General features: G+C 39.1%; 1 protein-coding gene across 1 annotated transcript in view; it reads left to right on the top strand.

Annotated features, from left to right (window-relative positions):
- LOC128696268 (polypeptide N-acetylgalactosaminyltransferase 1) overlaps positions 1–18,934 on the top strand; it is a 139,873-nt gene extending 120,939 nt beyond the window's left edge. Inside the window, exons 3-12 of the mRNA XM_070084762.1 lie at positions 921–1,033; positions 4,386–4,566; positions 5,362–5,542; positions 11,764–11,920; positions 12,798–13,008; positions 14,185–14,302; positions 14,739–14,925; positions 16,967–17,109; positions 17,379–17,517; positions 18,307–18,934. Of these exons, the coding sequence (XP_069940863.1) occupies positions 921–1,033; positions 4,386–4,566; positions 5,362–5,542; positions 11,764–11,920; positions 12,798–13,008; positions 14,185–14,302; positions 14,739–14,925; positions 16,967–17,109; positions 17,379–17,517; positions 18,307–18,581 (1,705 nt within the window). The 3' untranslated portion in view covers positions 18,582–18,934. The remainder of the gene's footprint in view (positions 1–920; positions 1,034–4,385; positions 4,567–5,361; positions 5,543–11,763; positions 11,921–12,797; positions 13,009–14,184; positions 14,303–14,738; positions 14,926–16,966; positions 17,110–17,378; positions 17,518–18,306) is intronic.
- Positions 18,935–19,838: the final 904 nt, after the last annotated feature.

Genomic DNA, 19,838 nt, shown 5'->3' with positions numbered 1-19,838 from the left:
ACCCTGTGTGTGTTCATCTTCCTATCTCTGCTTTAGATCCACTGTCTTCCGTATATAATCTCTATTGAATAGTACAAAAAGAACACCAGTTAGCTATACGCTTTCAGAATAAAGTCCCCTCACGTATTGCACATGTCTAATTCATCACCACACATTAATTTGTTATTGTATGACAATAAATAGGAAATTCTTAAAAATTATAGGCTCTGCATTCTATAGGTTAAAGATATGTAATAGTGCAGAAATATACACACATTTTTGTATGAATAGCTTCAGTTTTTGTATGGATATTTCCATCAGTTCTTTTACCTTAAATTTCATTCTGAGAGATGATAATGCATGCTTAAAGGACATCACCTCTGCGGAATGAAATTACTATTGTAGCTATACAGCGGATGCTTGACGATATCGTCATTGCTCTGCTGAAATCTCTTAGCTCAGGCTGACAGCTTTCATTTCCTAATGCAGGATTTCCATCCCATTTCACAGTATAACTTCAAAATATACCTATTCTGTTTCCATCATGTAACAATCATAACTATGCATTCCCTCTCTCTGGGTGCAAACCTCCTATTTATCATAGGGTAGCTGCACAGTGTGTGTGTGTGTTTAGACCATGTAACTCTTCGAGATATAGTATTGTTTTTTCCACCATGTGACTTATAACCCAGCGTAGCAACACATTGCGAGTGTACCCAATTTTGTAGATAAATGGTTCAGGGAACCGACAAGTTGATAAATTAGATACACGTGCAACACTTGAGTATCTTTATTGAGGAAACGTTTCGCCACACAGTGGCTTCATCAGTGCACACACAAAGGAGAATGGTGAAGAACAGGAGTTTGAGGTATCTAAGTTTGTTAAAAATCTACGCGTTGACCACTGTTCGTTTGACTGACAGGGTGATACTGTCCCACAGGTCCCGCCATCAAAACCAGGAGGAGTACATAGACAAGCGAGGGATCCACGTTGTGGTGGGACACTACATGGGTGACGACATACCAGGCAAGACCACACCGAACCTTACTGAAGGTGAGCTTATCGAGGACCTAGTAATCCTATGAGACTGGAGCCTAAGGAGGGTTCCATTAAGCTGCATGTTTGGTGCATAAGAAGAATGCTTTGGAAGAGCCTCTGAGTTATTTTAATGGACAAATATATGGTTTTGCTGTCAGTGTTATCTTGTTACCACGGTTTAATCTGACATAGCATTAATATTTCTCAGGCAAGTCTTACATGTATTCATTATTCTGCCTTCATTCATTGCTGCTTCTGCCTATAACTTTCACCTACCTGTCATTCTCCTCAACACAGCCATCACTTACTTTACAGAGCAAGCTTTTACTGGGAGAACCTTTTGATCTGCTCGATCCTAAAAGATCAAAATGCCCTTCCAATAAAATCTTTTTCTGCAAAAAGTGTATCCTTCATCAGAACGAGTCTCATAATATATTCCTCACTCTAAATATCTTGCTCGTTAGGCTGGAGATCTTCAATACCCTTCCTTAATTTATATTCTTAATGATCTGTCAACATCCTTTCTCGAATATGATGATTAAAATGATGTACACAATTCTGAAAGAGTATGATCCAACCACATGTAGCGATTATGATTTTCCAGGATCACAATGCGCATGACAGGCGGTGTATAATTCCTATAGGTTTAGCATTTCCCCATGATTATAATAACAATGTGCATGACCCGCTAAAAGAGCCAATGAATAGTATTATTTTATAATTTTATCTACACGGCCTACATGGCATTATCACATTAATTATCACTTTCACTCGTATGTCAGTGTCTACCGATGCTGAAAATTATGTTAGGGACAGTGTGTAGAGGAAGAAAGAATAAATTACATTACTCTGGCTGGAACAATTCACCAAAGCAAAAATTCAAACTTAGGAGAGGCCCCTTATCAAGACGTTTGGTCTGACCCGGACTCTTGTTAGTTCGCACTGATCCATAACAATAGTCCAGAACGGACCAAAAGGTCGTCATAACGTTCCTTAGTATGGGTTTTTGTCTAGTATGTTGGGCAAATCTATCCTGACAAATATTTGCTAAGAGTTGGCTTCATATAGATTCGCCGGTACTATCACAGTCCGGGTCTTTTCCAGGTGGTGACCCGGCCTAAGAGTTGGCATTCATCCAGTCATACGAGAGGATACAGTATATCTTTATATAGCTGGAGAAGTAAGAGATAATAAAGTTGAACAATGAGCAAAACTTTTCCTTGTGAACTTTCTTTAGTTACTTTTAATTAGTTTGTTTACGAAATGTAATGAAATTTGTTTTTCATTTATTAGTAAAATTTACTAAGATTCTAAATCGATTTGTAATCCCTGACACTCAATTGTTGGTCTAATTTTGTTGCTTATTTCGTTGTGTTATTAACCAGTGTTGCTGCTATATACTCACTATAGCTCATCTTCAACGTCACTTTTGTGGATCAAGATTGTGTATTACATGAGTGACTCTAATGGCACTCCAGTTGTTACAACCAGCCATTCTGATGCATTTCCGTTTAGAAATACCCATAATTGATCACCAGAAAACCACTTTTTAAGTTATTTCTAAGCCTTTAATTTAGATAAAAGTCCCTGTTGAGAAATCTTTCCAAAATCTTCGTGAAAAATGTATGTATATCAAAGGTCTCTCCTTCCTTTCATTCTGTGTATTACTGATGTTAGAATAAATGGAAATGATTCACTTAATAAGGATTGGTGCTTCCTCTTGTATCTTGATTGACAACAGCCTAGACCGGACAGACCGGAATGGGATTAACGAAAAGAGGATCGAGCTTTCACCATTCCTTGAGCTAAATGGTCCATAAGTGTTTAGGTTTTGGGGAACTACATAAAATTCTTCCTTTCTCCTCTCTCCCCTCAATAGTAACTACCTTTATCATCTAACACTGATCCTCTTCAATCTTTCAAAGGACTCTGACAGCTGCCTTTACCTATTTTTTCCTTCCCTGATTAGCCTTTCATCCTAGCCACTGTTTATCCTTTTATTCTTCACTTCCTAACCGGTGTTTATCCTTTTATTATTCCGTCTTCTCTGTCCCATCTTTATCTTCCCTTGTTCTTCCGTCACCTGCCGCAACCGTACTTCCTCACTACTCTTGTTTATCCCTTGCTTTACCCTTCCTCTTTTTCCTTACGTGTTCGGTATACAGGGTGGAAAGTAAATTTATTCACACAGAAACGTACAGTATATTAAGTATGTACACTGTGAAATTACAGAATTTAATATTTCTTGTCAAGCTTAAATAATGTGCTTACCTTCCAGCAAGTCTAATGCTAACATAAATAACAGATGCTACACCGTGCATATATTGTTATATAAAACAGTTTTATATAAATAATATATAGTGCTTGTGTGGTCATTTTATATCCTGTTATATTTATCAAAATTCATGGGCCTAGTAGGATTCTGTTTGTGCTGTTACATCCATACAGGAAGATGACTTAAAGCCAACTGAAGATGCAATGATTTTTAGGGTTGTGATGGAAGTATTCACCTGGTTATTGATGTTAAAGAAGACTCGGAAAGTGCAGAGTATTATGCCTTCAGGAAGAGTGAATGAAGTTATTTTGTTTATATTTAAGTTATGCCTGTTGCTGAGATCATATTGGGTATATTAATGGGTGTTCGTTGTTAGCAGTGTCCACAGCTTTTCGTAACATTTGTTAACTCTATTGTGTAAAATAAGTTGTTGACTAGACGAATGAATATAAACTATTGTAAAAAAAAGTATAAATTGCAAATAGCATAAATAACCCAATATGAAGAGAATAAAGGAGAAGATAAACATAGTCTTTTTCGGCCTCGCTGAGGCCTTCGGATCGACACCATGCCTAACCCTTCTAGGGTAGGGTAGGTGCCTGAGCCCGAGCCTTTAGCTCATAAGACTGTCATTCCCATTTGCTCCCTTGGGGCGGGGATGGCAGACCAGAGAGGCCTAGCTTGTGGCTAGGCCTGGGGACAATTGGTCCCAAAGATGAGGAGGTACTTGTGCCTCCTCCCATGGGAGACTTAGGTCTCAGACACTCCCTAAAGAGGGAGCCAAGGCCGGGCCACCACTTGGACAAGGCCCGGGCCGGGAGAATACCGGCTAATATTTAATAATAATAATAATAATGAGGCCTTCGTCAGCGCATGAAAGATTGTTGTTGAGGGCGTCATTGTTGGCGTGAAGCTTACAATAAAAATATTTTGTATTATTTTGGGTTCGTTTGGACAGTTTTTTCCCTAAAATTTATTAGGCTTTCATTTTTATATTAGTAAATGTTTATAATTCATGCCTCAGTGTGTGCGTGTCTGCCATACCTCATTCTCTTTCTCAGTAGTTCTACAAATAATATATCTTCCCTCAAGAGCTGCTGAACACCAATGGGTTCTCGCCTCAGCCTACGGCGGGTGAGAATGGTAACCCAGTGCACATCCCCAGCTGGGAGGCGGCCAGGATGCAACAACTGTACCACATCAACAAATTCAACTTGCTAGCTTCAGACCGTATACCACTTAACCGCACCCTCCCGGATGTTCGCAAGAAAAAGTAAGTCGAAGAATTTAATTTTGAATTGGTTAAAGGGAAATAAACTGTCACCACCATTATTAATAATATTTAGGACAAATAACCCATGCTCCCTCAAGAATAATAAATACCTTCTCATGGGTATAGAAATTTGGATGGGGAATGCCAAAGGCTTCATCTGCTGGGCTCTCTGAAGGTCCATGTATGGTTTCTATATTTTGTCTTCCTCTGGTGATACTGAAACTAAACACCATCGAACGTCAGTTATGCAGGTCTGGTTCTGCTCTCTCTCTCTCTCTCTCTCTCTCTCTCTCTCTCCTAACAGGCTATTTTCTCTCCCCCTTTGAACCAGGTCCCACTCTCTCTTCCAGGCTCCACTCACTGTCGTAAACTAAGCCAGTTCCGTACCATTGAGTCATGTCTTCTCCATCGAGCCGGGTCCTTGTCCCTGACCAGGGTTCTTCCCCTGAGCCAGGTCCTTATCCACAATCCTTGTCCTTTACAGTGCGCTAGAGTTTCCTACCAAATCCAGACATTTTCCTCCGAGTAAAATCTGCTTTCCTTGAGCCAAATCTTTTTAATTGAATCTGGTTTTTCCATTGAGCTTGATGCTTCCCACTGAGGCAGATATCCTCCCACTGCGTCAGATCCTTCTCGCTCAGATCCTTACCACTGAGATACTGCCCATTAATGTGGACCCTTCCTACTGAGGCAGATCCTTCCCTTCGAGACAGAAGAGCCAAAGAAAAATGTAATTACCCCAACTGAAGATCTTTCTTCTCTTTCTATTTTATTTTCTCCTCTTCTTTCCCACAGGTGCCACGAGAAGGTGTACCGAGTGGATCAACTTCCCTCTACCTCAGTGATCATCGTCTTCCACAACGAGGCCTGGTCCACCTTGCTCCGGACTGTGCACTCAGTCATTACCCGCTCACCTCCCAGCCTCCTGGAGGAGATCCTGCTGGTCGACGACGCCTCCCAGAGGACTTTCTTGAAGGTGGGAGCTTGCAAAATGCTTGCCAGGTTCTTGGTTTTTTGTATTCACCCGGATGTTGAGTCATAGCTTCCGGCACCCTTCTCGAAATCTTCAGTCTACAGTATTAAATGTTTAACTATTTGAGTTGTCATAACCATTACTGAAACTGTGTGTGGATTTCGCTTTCACGAATTCCTCCTTCAGCTCTTAACTTTACCCCACCAATACTGAAATTTAGGTAGTATTTCTTCCCCTCATGAAATTTGTAGGCTAAGATACTCATTCTTCTTTAGCTCATCTCGAAGCACAGATATATCCAGGATATACCCATGTACCTGTTTATTGATTACTGAACAGGTGTAGGGAAAGTGTAAATTCCTTGCCACCCACCTGAAAATTTAAACTCGGGTTCCTTCGGTTGTGAGCCGAAATCACTAACAGTCGGCTACTTTTCCGAGTGTCCCTGTAGTCCCTTTGTATTTCAGACTACGTTATAATATATGTAAAATCAAAACCCATTCTTTAACGATATGCTTTTATACGTCATCCTAATGCTCTTCTTTGATCAATGTTTACAGTTATTTTTCCTTATTACTTCGGTTGCCTCAGTGTGCTGCGGCTCAAGTGATTCCTGAAGTTTAACTACACAGATTAACATAATGTCTTTCTATATAAAGAAACTCTGGAACTTCATAGTTCAACCTTTTTAGTAATTTTACATAGTTTCTTACATTATTCCCAGCGTTTACTACTGAACAATTTCTTTTTGCAATTAGATCATTATTTATGGTGTAAACGAGTAATAGTAAATATTTAACGAAAAATGAAAAATGATATTGATATGCCTGGCAGAATGGTGTCTGGGCAGAGAAGCTTCAAATCTGTAAGCATATCACGCCTGCTGAGGACGAGTTGCTTATTTAGTTCCTCACAAATTTCCTACTCTGATTCATACATTATGTCATCAGCCTTTAATATTTTCATTTTGTCTTTCATACATCATATGCTTGAATAAAAGATTTGGGTTTCGTTTTTCTGATTTTTTTTTGTAATAAATTTTGTTTTATTCCTAATATTTGTAGCCCTATTTTTTTGTATCTCAAATTTCTTTATCTGTTGTTTGTCCGTATCTTTCATTTGCTTCTGGTTTGTCTAGAGCCAAAAAACTATGGAAAGATTCCTAACTCACACCAGACCAGAAATTAGCAATTACAGATCAGTGTCACTTCTATCAATCACTGACAAGATTTTGAGATAATGATCTCTCGGTAGATGAAAGCGCTTTTCGACTAACTTTTGCTTCTTTGTGACATTCAATATGAATTCAGAGAGAGTCACACTGCTGCTGATCTGCTCTTAATACTCTCTACTATGTGACACCAGTCACCGGACACACCTGGTACTTTCGACGAAGTATAGCATCAAGGACTCTTGGCAAAACTGCAAGCATTAGGAGTCGCTGACTCCGCACTTTGCCTCCTTAGTGATTACCTCCAAGGTAGATCTCTAAGAGTAGTTCTCAATGGGACAGAGTCAACAAGGCTTGGTCCGTCGATGTGGTATGTCTACTTCAATGACCTTCAACTCTTCACAGAAGCCCATGCACATGCAGGCGACTATACTCTGACATTTATTTATCCAAGATAGGAAATGCCAGTTACTCTGTCACATCAATCACCAGCTAACAGCTATATCACGTTGGAGAAAATGATAGCACGTTACATTTGCTTCTGAGAAACAAAATGGTCTCTAGGCACCGTGATCGTAATACGAAGAACCACATAGTAAATCTTGCAAACAAGGTGACCTGGAAGCTAAAAGCACTTACATGTATCTCGTATCTGATCAACAGTAGAGGCTGCAAGAGTCTGAGACTTAAGTGTACTCAAAGACTCACGAAATCGTAATGACACGATTGCAAACAAACCATACCACGGGCGGGATGAACCCGCGGTCAGAGTCTCAAAACTCCAGACCGTCGCGTTAGCCACTGGACCAGCTAGCCACAATAAGATTCGTCCAACTAGGTATATTTCTACACCATAGGAAGGTTAGCATAGGCACCACTGTGACAACAAGTACAAGTTTTTACAGACGAATCTCCAGCTAGCGTGGCCGTGACGAACTCTAGCTCAAGTCCCCTCAATGTAGTTTGTTTGCAATCGTGTCATTACGATTTCGTGAGTCATGTTGACGGCATTGAGGGGACTTGAGCTAGAGTTCGTCACGGCCACGCTAGCTGGAGATTCGTCTGTAAAAACTTGCCTTTGTCACAGTGGTGCCTATGCTAACCTTCCTATGGTGCAGAAATATACCTAGTTGGACGAATCTTATTGTGGCTAGCTGGACCAGTGGCTAACGCGACGGTCTGGTGTTTTGAGGCTCTCTGACCGCGGGTTCAATCCCGCCCGTGGAATGTTTTTTTTTTTTTTTAAGTGTACTCAAACTTTGAGTATGATTCAGATTCTTGGATTATCCACCCCCGTCTCTCTCATCTCATCAACAACTTCTTGAAAGAATAGAGAACAGAGCAAAACAATTCGTCTCTCGTCTGGACCCTGCCTGGACAGACCTGTTATTTCAGCAGAGTCTTTAACACCTGAGGGATGTGGGTGGCCTTACAGATATGTAGAAGGAAAATGTGATCAAGGTATCACGCTCCACTAGGCGGACAGCGAGAAGACAGCTTCTGCACAACAAGACCACCAGCAAACAGCAACTACACTTTGGCTATAATCTTCTGAAAAACATCATTCCCATTTGAGATCATTTATTCCTAGGATGAGTAGAGTCTGGAACCTGTTTGTACAGTATAATGACATTGATGAAATAAAGTCAAATGACAAAATGAGGTAATTAGGCTACAAATGGCTCCAGCTTAATCCTATTCCTTATTTATATGTCTCATAATAATAAATAAAACTTTAAAATGAGCTGAGGTAGGCAAATATAGGAACTCTTAACCTAACCCAGTAAAACCCTTGTGTAAATATGAGAGGGAAAGGGGGAAGGGGAGTGAGGGAGGTGGGGTAGAGGGGGAGAGAGAAGAGGAGGGGGGAGGAGGGGGAGAGAGTCAGGAGGGGAAGAGGGAGGGAGAAAGGGAGGAGGAGGAGAGAGGGAGGAAGGGGAGAGGGAGAGAGAGAGGGAGGGGAGAGAGAGAGAAAGAGAGAGAGAGAAAGAGGGAGGAGGGGGTCAGCCCATTTCGGGTACAAAGTGCTCACGGTGTGGCAACAATACTAAGCCCCTGTGGTGCTTTCATCGAGCGACAAAGGAAGATCCAACTTTGCATTTTCAAAACATCCGATTGGAAGTTCCAGATCATTGTGTTCCAAACTAGTTCCACAAAACAATATTGGAAATCCTTTCCCCAGGAAGAGGATACCACGATGCCACTCTAATATTTACCTTACAGTACACATAAGATTATATATATATACATATATATATATATATATATATATATATATATATATATATATATATATATATATATATATATATATATATATATATATATATATATATATAACCAAGGTTTATACTATGCACACATTTATATATATATATATATATATATATATATATATATATATATATATATATATATATATATATATATATATATATATATATATATATATATATATATATATATATAAATGTGTGTCACAATACTTGAAAAGTAGTGTTTTGGCGTCTTTAGTTTCATCTTCCTGATCGACATTAATAAGTTTTTTTGTTGTTGTTGGATGTTAAATACAATTTGATTTCGTGAGGGTAAATATTAACAGTTATTTGTTTTCCTTTTCGGGATACGATGAATTTACATAAAGATATGTTCTCCAGCCTATGACTACTGGAGTTGTTTGATGTGACTTGTACAGTGTTGTTTGCCGTCACCATGTGAGGCTGAATAAACAGTGTCAGTGGCAGTGTCAGTGGCAGTGTCAGTGGCAGTGTCATACACGGATGAGATCTACACTCAGCACTCCCCCCCCCACCAGTGGTGTGTCAGGGAGGGTGGCTGCCATGGCTTAAGACGGGAGTATAGTGTGTCACATCCTGAAAAATATATAGCAGTCACACCCATTACTGCCTCCCTCAAAATATACTCTTGCGTCACCTCCCATCTTTGGGGATGTTTATATACTTAGATACATTATATATATATATATATATATATATATATATATATATATATATATGTAAAGATATTTTCGTTTATGTTAATGTGAAAATTAATAATTTTGTACCAAAAGCACTTTAGAAAACTTACCTAACTTTATTATAACAAGCGCAATTTGATTTAGCCTAATCCAGCTAAATATATTTTAGATAAGTTTACAATAATTAATAATAAACAAACACAGTGAAATATATTTTTTTCGTTAGGTTCAGAATTATTTTTTTGCGAAATTATTGCATATACAAATTTTCGCTTGCCTTATTCGGCAAGAAGAACGTTGCTATTTAAGTCATACTCGCAAGTTTTACCTATTCGGCACGACATATATGTATATATTATAATCACACACACACACACACACACACACACACACACACACACACACACACTAAGGTAGGGTAACCCCAAAAAAGAAAAAAACCACTCTCATTATTACTCCATCATTGTCTTACCAGAGCACGTCAAATCATTTAAACCATTTGCCTCCCTTCCTGTCTAACACGCTCACGTACGCCTACTGGATGTCCAAGGCCCTCACACTAAAGCTTCTTTTACCCCCTCCCTCCAACCTTTCCTAGGACGACCCTTACCCATTCTTCTCTTCACTACAGGTTTATACACTCTCCAAGTTATTCTGTTTTGTTCCATGCTCTCTAACTTTCCAGACCACCTCAACCTCTCCTCGTTCAAAACCCGTCTTACATACTTATATAAGAGTGCTGATACCAATATTGATACTGATACACTCCCCTTTATATTTCCATGGATAACGTTCTTTGTCTCCACATATGCCTTACTACACCATCCCCTCGTCAGTTCTATGGTTCACCTCATCTTTCATAAACCCATCTGCCGACGAGTCCACTCCCAGATATCCAAACACATTCACTTTCACCAAATTCCCTCCCTCCAATCTGATATCAAATCTTTCGTTACCCATTTTTTATTCTCATCATCTTGCTGTTTATTGCACTATATCACTAAGCTACGAGGGTTACAATAGGAAGACATTACACACAGCACATCTGTATCAGCGACATAAACAGTAACCCTAAAGTCTTTTTACATTCCCCAGAGACTTTCACGGTATATCTAATCTTATATCACATCAAACTATATAGTCCATAATAGTCTATTATTGTCCGATACTTGTGCAAATCGTTGCTAATATATAACTATGCTTATACTACTAATTCTATTTATATACTTTGTTAATTTGAAGCTGTAATCTGCAATACAGATTATTTCTCTTAAAGATTATTGCTTTCCAACATTCTTGCTTTCAAAGATTATTGCTTTCAAAGATTATTGCTTTCTCCTTTCATCCTTCCCCAGAGAGACAAAGAGATGGAGATAACATTCCTCTCAGATATTAATTAGTAATTGACTATGTATCACATATGGTAATTTTACCGAGTCTTTTGCTGGTTCACAACACAATAATATTTTCTTTGATGCCCAGGCAGCCACCTGTTGGAATATCTCCCTTTAATTCTGTGCTTATTTTATGCATTGATAAATATTCATGCCACATATATGAATTTTAACACTAATCCCTCCTGTCCACTGGGTCCTCTCCATTGGTAAAGCCGCTGCAGCTCTCACTAATGTAACAATGATATATTGTCAGTTAAAACAAATAAGTATGATTTATTTAGGCTAAATGTCTTTTTCAGTTTTATAATATTTGCTGTATTTGTATTAAACACTTGACGATTATTGTAGGCATTCATTTGTGATAAATTATTGAAATTTAATTTAGAATAACCCAACAAAGCAAAGAAGAAAGTGAGATATATTTTCATTTTATATGTAAGGATAAGTCACAGTACCGTAGCTGGAACAATTCGTAACAATCCCACAAATTGGAGAGGAACGTGGACTGTGTTTCAGTCCGTCCTTGACTTTATAATGGCTCAGAACACACTCAAACTGCATCCAGTTTCATTTTCGATTTGTGAGTTAGTGAACACTGCTGAGTATTCGTGTTGCCTCTCTCTCCATCTTGCTGTTATTCTCTCCTGTAATCTCCACTCACGTTCTCTCTGGTTCCCAGGAGCCGCTGGACGAGTACGTGGCCAAGCTGCCGGTGTCGGTCCGTGTGATCCGATCAAGTGTCCGGACTGGCCTGATCCGAGCCCGACTTCTAGGAGCACAGGAAGCCAGGGGCACTGTTCTAACTTTCCTAGACGCTCACTGCGAGGCCACTGCAGGTAACCCTACTTCACCACGTATTCGTGATACTGGTGGTGGTTTGTCTGTAAGGAAAAATACCTCTTGGACCCCTGTAGAGATTAAATAACCTGTGACGTTCCGGAACATTGTCATTTCTACCTTGTTCTTTCAACATTGATTATTTTCCATCTCACCATTTTCACTTCTACTTTCACTTGTCCTAAGCTATATCATTGTTTTCCCTGTAACATATTTTTCAACGTAAATCTCTTCTATATTCTGTGTAGTAAACTATCCTAATCAAACCACAGAACGGGCAGGTGAGTCCTTATCAGGTACATTAAATTTATTATAAGTTTTTGAGTTTAGTGTGTGAGAATATCCATTAAAACCCGATATTTTTAATATTAAAAAACTCTGAGGTAATACAAAAATTGCCGAATTTCATGCGAGTGCTGCATTTGTTAAGGCAAACATTATAATGAATAAGCGTCAAAATATTTTTTATTCGATAAATATTTATGAAAAATCGTGTCTACTCGCTAGAGAACTGTGATATTTTTGCGAACAAATAAATTGCTCTATTACTGCGTGGCTTTCTGTATAATCCGGATTAAAGCTAATGCCGTACCGTAGTTCCATGCTTTTATTGACATCTTTTATTTATTTTTATTTAGCAAGCCTACGTAAATCATGATTATTGTTTAGCAGAACTGTTAAGCTTCGTTCTAACAATCAGGTGATCGACTCGTGACTAATGACTGCCAGTTTATGGAAAGGAAATCCATGTAATTTATTCAGGGATGCTATTCAAGAACGATTACCTTAATGTTGCATAATTACTGATATTCACGTATGATTACCTAATATTGTATGATTACATTTCCGGTCTAATTGCTATACACTTTTACCCAGGATGGCTTGAGCCTTTGCTGTCGAGAATTGCAGAGGATCGAACCCGGGTCGTTTGTCCCATCATTGATATCATTCACGAGGACACTTTCCAGTACGTGCGCTCCTTCGAGCTCCACTGGGGCGCCTTCAACTGGAACCTACACTTCAGGTGGTACACTTTGGGCCAGCAGGAACTTGATGTACGCAAGAAAGACATCACTGAAGCATACAGGTGAGCCGGGATTCAACAGGATCCCTTTCTGTAGCGAGTTAGTAGAGATTATCGTCTCTTTTCTGTGAGGAACATATCACAGTTCTGTGTCTGTAACAACACGTAGAACTCCTACAAATTTAATATAAAACTTTGAGAGAATTATAATCGTTCACGAACCATTAGCTAGTCCATAGTGTGAAAGAGAGTGAGTTATTTCTTCCTCACCTTGGCGCTGACCTGACTTCTGGCTCTTATTTCCTCCTCGTGAATTAATAATTAATTCATACTGGACCGAAATGTTGTATAATTTCCATTTCAATGGATTCTAAACTCGGTATAGATATCTAGTAGAAAATTCTGTACTTAAGTTTAGTGTTTAGTAACTCGAGCACATTATTTTTTATTTTTTTTTTTGGGGGGGGGGGCAAAGGATGAAGGCCAGGACGTTTTGGCTTTGGAAATAGCTGACGCAATTTATACTAGCTATGATAAAATGTTTTCTCTGTGGACAAAACCTGAAATTGAAAACTCCAGGTAGTGTAAAAAGCAAATCACTTGGAAATTTATTTTGGCTGCTGGAACTGTCATCGTAATCTTCCTGGTGATCACAACTTTCACAAGTAGAAAAATATTCCTTCTGGAGTATATGTAGCATACGTATATCCACAATTATATGATACTTATTATTTAGCAATCATTTGAACTTGTATGCATGTCATTACCATTTACGATAGAAATGTTTATAAAGAAAATGATAAATCATGAAAAACATCTGTTTATATGGCTACATGGTGCATTTGGTGGTCTAACCTGGGTACTTAATGTATGAATTTTTTATGCATATTTATATTAAATTCTGCCTCTGTCGTGAAATTTTTCTATTCGTAATTTTTTTAATTAAAATTAAATGCAATAGATTTTGAAAATTAACAGACAACCGGATCTCATAGAGACAAGTTATGAGAACATTTGCTTATATATTTTTGAGTTATCTTTTTCATTTCAAAGACAAATACTTCAGTTTTCTCCTGGAGAAATCTGAGTTGATTTTTTTTAACAAACTGCGTAGTACAGTGCTTGTGCATGATGCTGGTGAATCTCAATGAATGTACCGCGACGGATCTTTGCTACACACGCATCTCTCAACACATTTTAGCTCTCAAAATAGGTTGGTACTCTTCCACTCTCATGCAGGACCCCAGCCATGGCTGGAGGACTCTTCAGCATCCACAAGGACTACTTCTACCAGCTGGGATCCTACGACCGGAACATGGACGTGTGGGGCGGTGAGAATCTCGAGATGTCCTTCAGGGTAAGCATCCTGAGGCCCTTCACAGAATGTTTTCATTTGCTCCAAGATTATTATTATAATCAAAAAGAAGCGCTAAGCCACAAGGGCTATACAGCATTTGCTCCAAGAGCATCTGAGATGCTGATGCTGTCCACCCGCTTGAATTCGTTGCAATGAAATTTAAATCCGTTATAATTTGTACTAGTTTTCAGATATTTGTTTAACAGGTTCATGCATTTTAAAATACCTTTGTTGGTTAACTGTGTCAGAGGTTGTAATGTGCTGTATGTTATGGAAATATGATGCAATTCTTTGCGTTAAAATACAAATTAAACCTTAAAATGGTTGTAAAAGTCGTTGGAGTTCGGTTAATTATTACCAAAACTATAGTGTGAGTGTTTTTATAAGTTTAATTGAAGAGTTAAACCTAGCCAGTTGTACTACATTGTTGGTGCAGGTGTGGATGTGCGGAGGGTCGGTGGAGATTGCTCCCTGCAGCCACGTCGGTCACGTCTTCAGGAAGAGCTCGCCGTACACTTTCCCAGGCGAGGGTGGCGTCGGCGGCGTCCTCTACCGTAACCTGGCCCGTGTTGCACTCGTCTGGCTGGACGACTGGGCAGAGTTCTACTTTAAAATCAACGCTGGTAGGCTGAGCAAGGAAAACAAACACACACACACACACACACACACACACACACACACACACACACACACACACAGACACACACACACACACACACACACAAACTCATACACACACACACGCACACACTCACACACACACACACACACACACACACACACACACACACACACACACAAACTAATACACACACACTCGCACACACTCACACACACACACACCCACACACACCCACACACACATACACACACACACACACACACACACACACACACACACACACACACACAGCGAAGAGGCTGGGCCAGGAGCTGTGACTCGACCCCTGCAACCACAAATAGGTGAGTACAAATAGGTGAGTACACACACACACACACTCGTACTCATATACAACAGGCCTAGTGTCTAATCGACATGTGCCTAGGACAAAATGGTAACTAACACACACACACACACACACACATACACACACACGTACTCAAATACAACAGGCCTAGTGTCTAATCGACATGTGCCTAGGACAAAATGGTAACTAAGAAAATGGTAACTAACACACACACACACACACACACAAACACAGGAAGTGGAATAGCCTAGCAAGTGAAGTAGTGGAGGCAGGAACCATACATAGCTTTAAGATGAGGTATGATAAAGCTCATGGAGCAGGGAGAAAGAGGACCTAGTAGCACTCAGTGAAGAGGCGGGGCCAGGAGCTGAGTCTCGACTCCTGCAACCACAATTGGGTAAGTACAATTAGGCGAGTACACACACACACACACACACACACACACACACACACACACACACACACACACACACGTATATATCTTGTCAGGATTATTATTTTGTATGCAGCGCTCTTTTAACCATAAATTCGGATGATTTCAGTCTTCCTGCTTCCTTGAAAATATTGTATCTTGCCTCCGTAGTGACGTACGAGTGTCACTGCATTTAGTGAGTCGCTCGCTTCACTTTTGTTTATCCTTTTAAAAGCTTTCTCATCGGCTTGAACATGTTCAGTAATTCATCTTTCTTCAAGAAGGTTGATCACCTCTTCTGGTAACCGTCATCTCCCTTTCTTTTATTCTATCTCAGATGTTCAGATCTCTCCTTTCCTCATTGCGATGTTCCTTGTAAATCTTCAACATCAGCCTTCTTATTGAGCTTTAAGTTGTCCTCAGTAAGACGACTTTTTATGGTAATATTAACTTTAGTCAACGCTCATCAGTCTTACAGTGACTGCTATGAATCCTCTGGAGATTTATGATGATCCCAAAAATTTTGATAAGGTAAAGTATATCTTTTTAATCTCCTAACATCCATCCTCTGGCTGGATATCTCGTATTTTGCCTTTTCGCCTGTTTATTATTATTATTATTATTATTATTATTATTATTATTATTATTATTATTATTATTATTATTGTTATTATTATTATTATTACAATCAACGTCTGTCCTCTACCCAACTCTATCGTTTTTCATTAATGGTCTTTATAACATATAGTTTGCATTTGCATGAATTCTGGAGAGTCTAGTTGGCATACCTCATATTTCAGGCAAGGACTTTCGCCTGCTTTCGCTGACTCGTATTTTGGGGGTTTATGTCTAATCCTGATCTTTATTTCATCTCTCTCTGTGGCCCACTTACAATGTAACTGAATATAATTCTTTTGTAAGATTAATTCAGATTTTGAAGATTAATTGATAGTTTTACTTTGAAGTCTTGTGTTTAATCCTCTATTAATACATTAGGTATTATAATAAATTTTGATTTAATCCGGGAAGTTCTAATGTACATATATAATAAATGCCGTCAATTTAGGGTGATCTTCATGTACAGAAGGCATTAATTTCTCAGTTATTCCAGCCTGTAACTTTGGCGTTGTTGTGGCCTGTGATATTACAGAGAAAGTTTCGTTGTCTGTGACACATTACGGTAAATGCAGTGAGGTAGCGTATCTATCTAGTTATGCCAGGCAGAGGATCGTACCTACTCCGCTTTTTTGCCCACTGATAGATAGTATGTTGTGCATCTGGCAGAGGCAGCGCGAGTGCGTGACGACGTCACAGTTCGCGATAGACTCATGCTAAGGGATCGTCTCAGCTGCCACGACTTCAAGTGGTACCTTGACAACATCTGGCCCGAGCACTTCTTCCCCATGAAGGACAGGTTCTTCGGCAAGGTCTCTCATACTGTCTTAGCATTGCAAACATTAGAATTTTTGTTTGTATGGTCTGTAAATATTTTACCTTTCTGTATATTCATACAGTTTTTTTTTTAGTAATATGGATTAGGAGACTGAATAAACCTTGTAGCTTTATCTTGTTAATGATACATTGATTTCAGAAAAAAAAAGAAATTATTTAATGACTTAAGATGGAGAGAAGGCAAAACATTTGAAGAAAAAAATCACCATGTACTTTATTATATTCTTCTCGGGTCTCTCTTCAGATTCGTCACGAGCAGCTGGGTCGGTGCTTGCAAAGACCAGTGGGTCCAGGGGGAAGCAACCAGCCGACGGGACCAGCCCTGCTACGAGAGTGTGTCATTGAGACCTTCCCTCTCCAGACTTTTGTCTTCACAAAGAAAGGTCAGTGATGTTTCCTTTTTAGTCCTAAAGCAGCTAGATCTCACAGGGAAGATGCTATTTTGTCTATGAATCTTAGTTGCGGCAGATAGTTCCTACTACGTCACCTTATATGTGGAATCATTATGTGTGTACAGCTTGACCTTGCAGTATTTTGTGAATGTGCAGCATGTACGGCATTCACCTCTACAAATTTTACAGCAAAATTTGTGTTGGAAATATGTAAGCATAACTGTTTTCCACATGTTGTTAATATATTATTATTACGATTTATAAGGTATTAACTTTAATAACTTTGATATTTTGTAGCATACTTGTCCAGCTTTCTCCCAATCCCTTTATTGTTCTCAACTTTGTAATACTCCAGGAAGGACCGATACGTCTAGTTTATATTTCCAAGTTATGCTTTAACTGTGAATTGTTCCAGCCACGTTATGAAGACTTTAAACTTTACTACTTTACACTAACTTTGGTTATAGACCACTTTAATATTTGACCTACTTGATCATCTTCGACAGGTGTACAACTCAGTGTATATCTCTCTATATATATTCATTGAGTATTCGTTAATCCATGCTTAAGGGAATAATGTAATCTTAATAAGGAAAGCTTAAATAGCAACCTTAATAACCCTAATGCAGTTGATGGACTTGAAACTTAACTCGCTAACTGATCATCTCAATCCACTTACAGCAATATTTTTAAGTGTCATCTGTGTAGCTTTACCTGAGATTTTGCCTCATTTCATAATATAAACTTAGTATTAACTCTAGGTGTGTCCCCCTTTCCCAGGGTACATCATGACGGACGAGAGCGTGTGTCTGGACGCCCCTGATGCAGATTCAGCCAGGGAGCCTCAGGTGCGCATCATGGCCTGCAACGAGTTTGAACGTCAAAGATGGACTTACGATGAGCAGAGCCGACTTCTGAAACACCTGATGTCCGGACTCTGCCTGGACCTGCCCTCCAAGGCAAACCCGGAGACCCTCTCCCTACAAAAGTGTGACGCTTACTCAAGAAGTCAGAAGTGGCACTTCCAGCACGAGGACTGGACTAAATCGCGGTGATATCACGTGAGAAAAAATGTGATTTAATAAAATATGGAGGAGATTAGACCTTCTGAATATCTTTGGATAATTAACTAGTTAGTACTCTTGGAGAGTAAATAGGCAACTAACAGCATAAAATATAATCCAAAAGGAAGGACCTTAATATTGTGACGAGCTCTCACCTGCAGAGTTCTGTGTTTGTGAATAAATGTCTGTGATACTTTAAACATGAATACGAAGGAATAAAGTTATAGCTCTATTTTCCGGTTTATACTCAGCATTTCGATGTTTGATGCACTGTCAGCTACTCAGTTCTTATGAATGACTGCCTGACGAGATATAATCAGGCATGTTAAAACGGATAAATAAGCATTTAATTACATGTATTGCAACACAAAAGTGTAATTAACGCTGGTCAGCGGAAGAAACGAACGCACATGTAGACAATAGAACTCAAAATGAATATTGAATATTCCGTACTCTCACTGAAGCAGTTTTCAGAAGGATCTTGGTAAATGGCCGAAGTATATGGTACTCATTACATTAATGGCATTTAATACCGTCAAGTTGACAAAGACACGTGTAACACCTGGGTAAATATATTATGTGGAGCAGATATAAAACTAAAACTCTAAATATCGACAAGGATAACATACCAGGAAAGACAAAATATAAAAAAAAAACAACGTCAGGTTGGATGACGATGCAGTTAGTCGAGATTATAGGTTTAAAAATCGTATTGACTTTAAAATGTTTACAGTAACTAGTAACGTTGATGACTATGCTAGCTACACGCAATCGCGGAGAGAACGCAAAATAAAAATATGAAATTCTCAAGAAGAATTTAAAAAGAGATTTCGCGCGAAGTCAAAGGTAATAAAAAAAAAATAAAGTAAGATGTGAATAATGTTAAAGCAACGCGAGGACTTTAAAGCAGCGATAAAGGCAGGATAACAAAGGGCAGAGATATGTCGTTTATTCTCGACACAGCCACTCAACGCAGCCACTCGACACAGCCACTCGACACAGCCACTCGACACAGCCACTCGACACAGCCACTCGACACAGCCACTCGACGCAGCCACTCGACACGTCCTTCGGGCCGGTATTTAGAGATGAACAAGCACCAATCTTTACAGGCCGCAAAATATGTTTTAAGAGACTGAGTATTAGCGAAATTAGTACCCCTGACATACAGCACTTGGAGATGCTAAATATTAATTAACAAGTCAAACAGGCATGATCTACAAGCCAGTGTTATATAATACTGTAGAT

The sequence above is a fragment of the Cherax quadricarinatus genome, chromosome 14 (assembly GCF_038502225.1).
Source record: "Cherax quadricarinatus isolate ZL_2023a chromosome 14, ASM3850222v1, whole genome shotgun sequence".
Classification (NCBI taxonomy): Eukaryota; Metazoa; Arthropoda; class Malacostraca; order Decapoda; family Parastacidae; genus Cherax; species Cherax quadricarinatus.
This window is presented reverse-complemented; position numbering and strand designations above follow the sequence as displayed.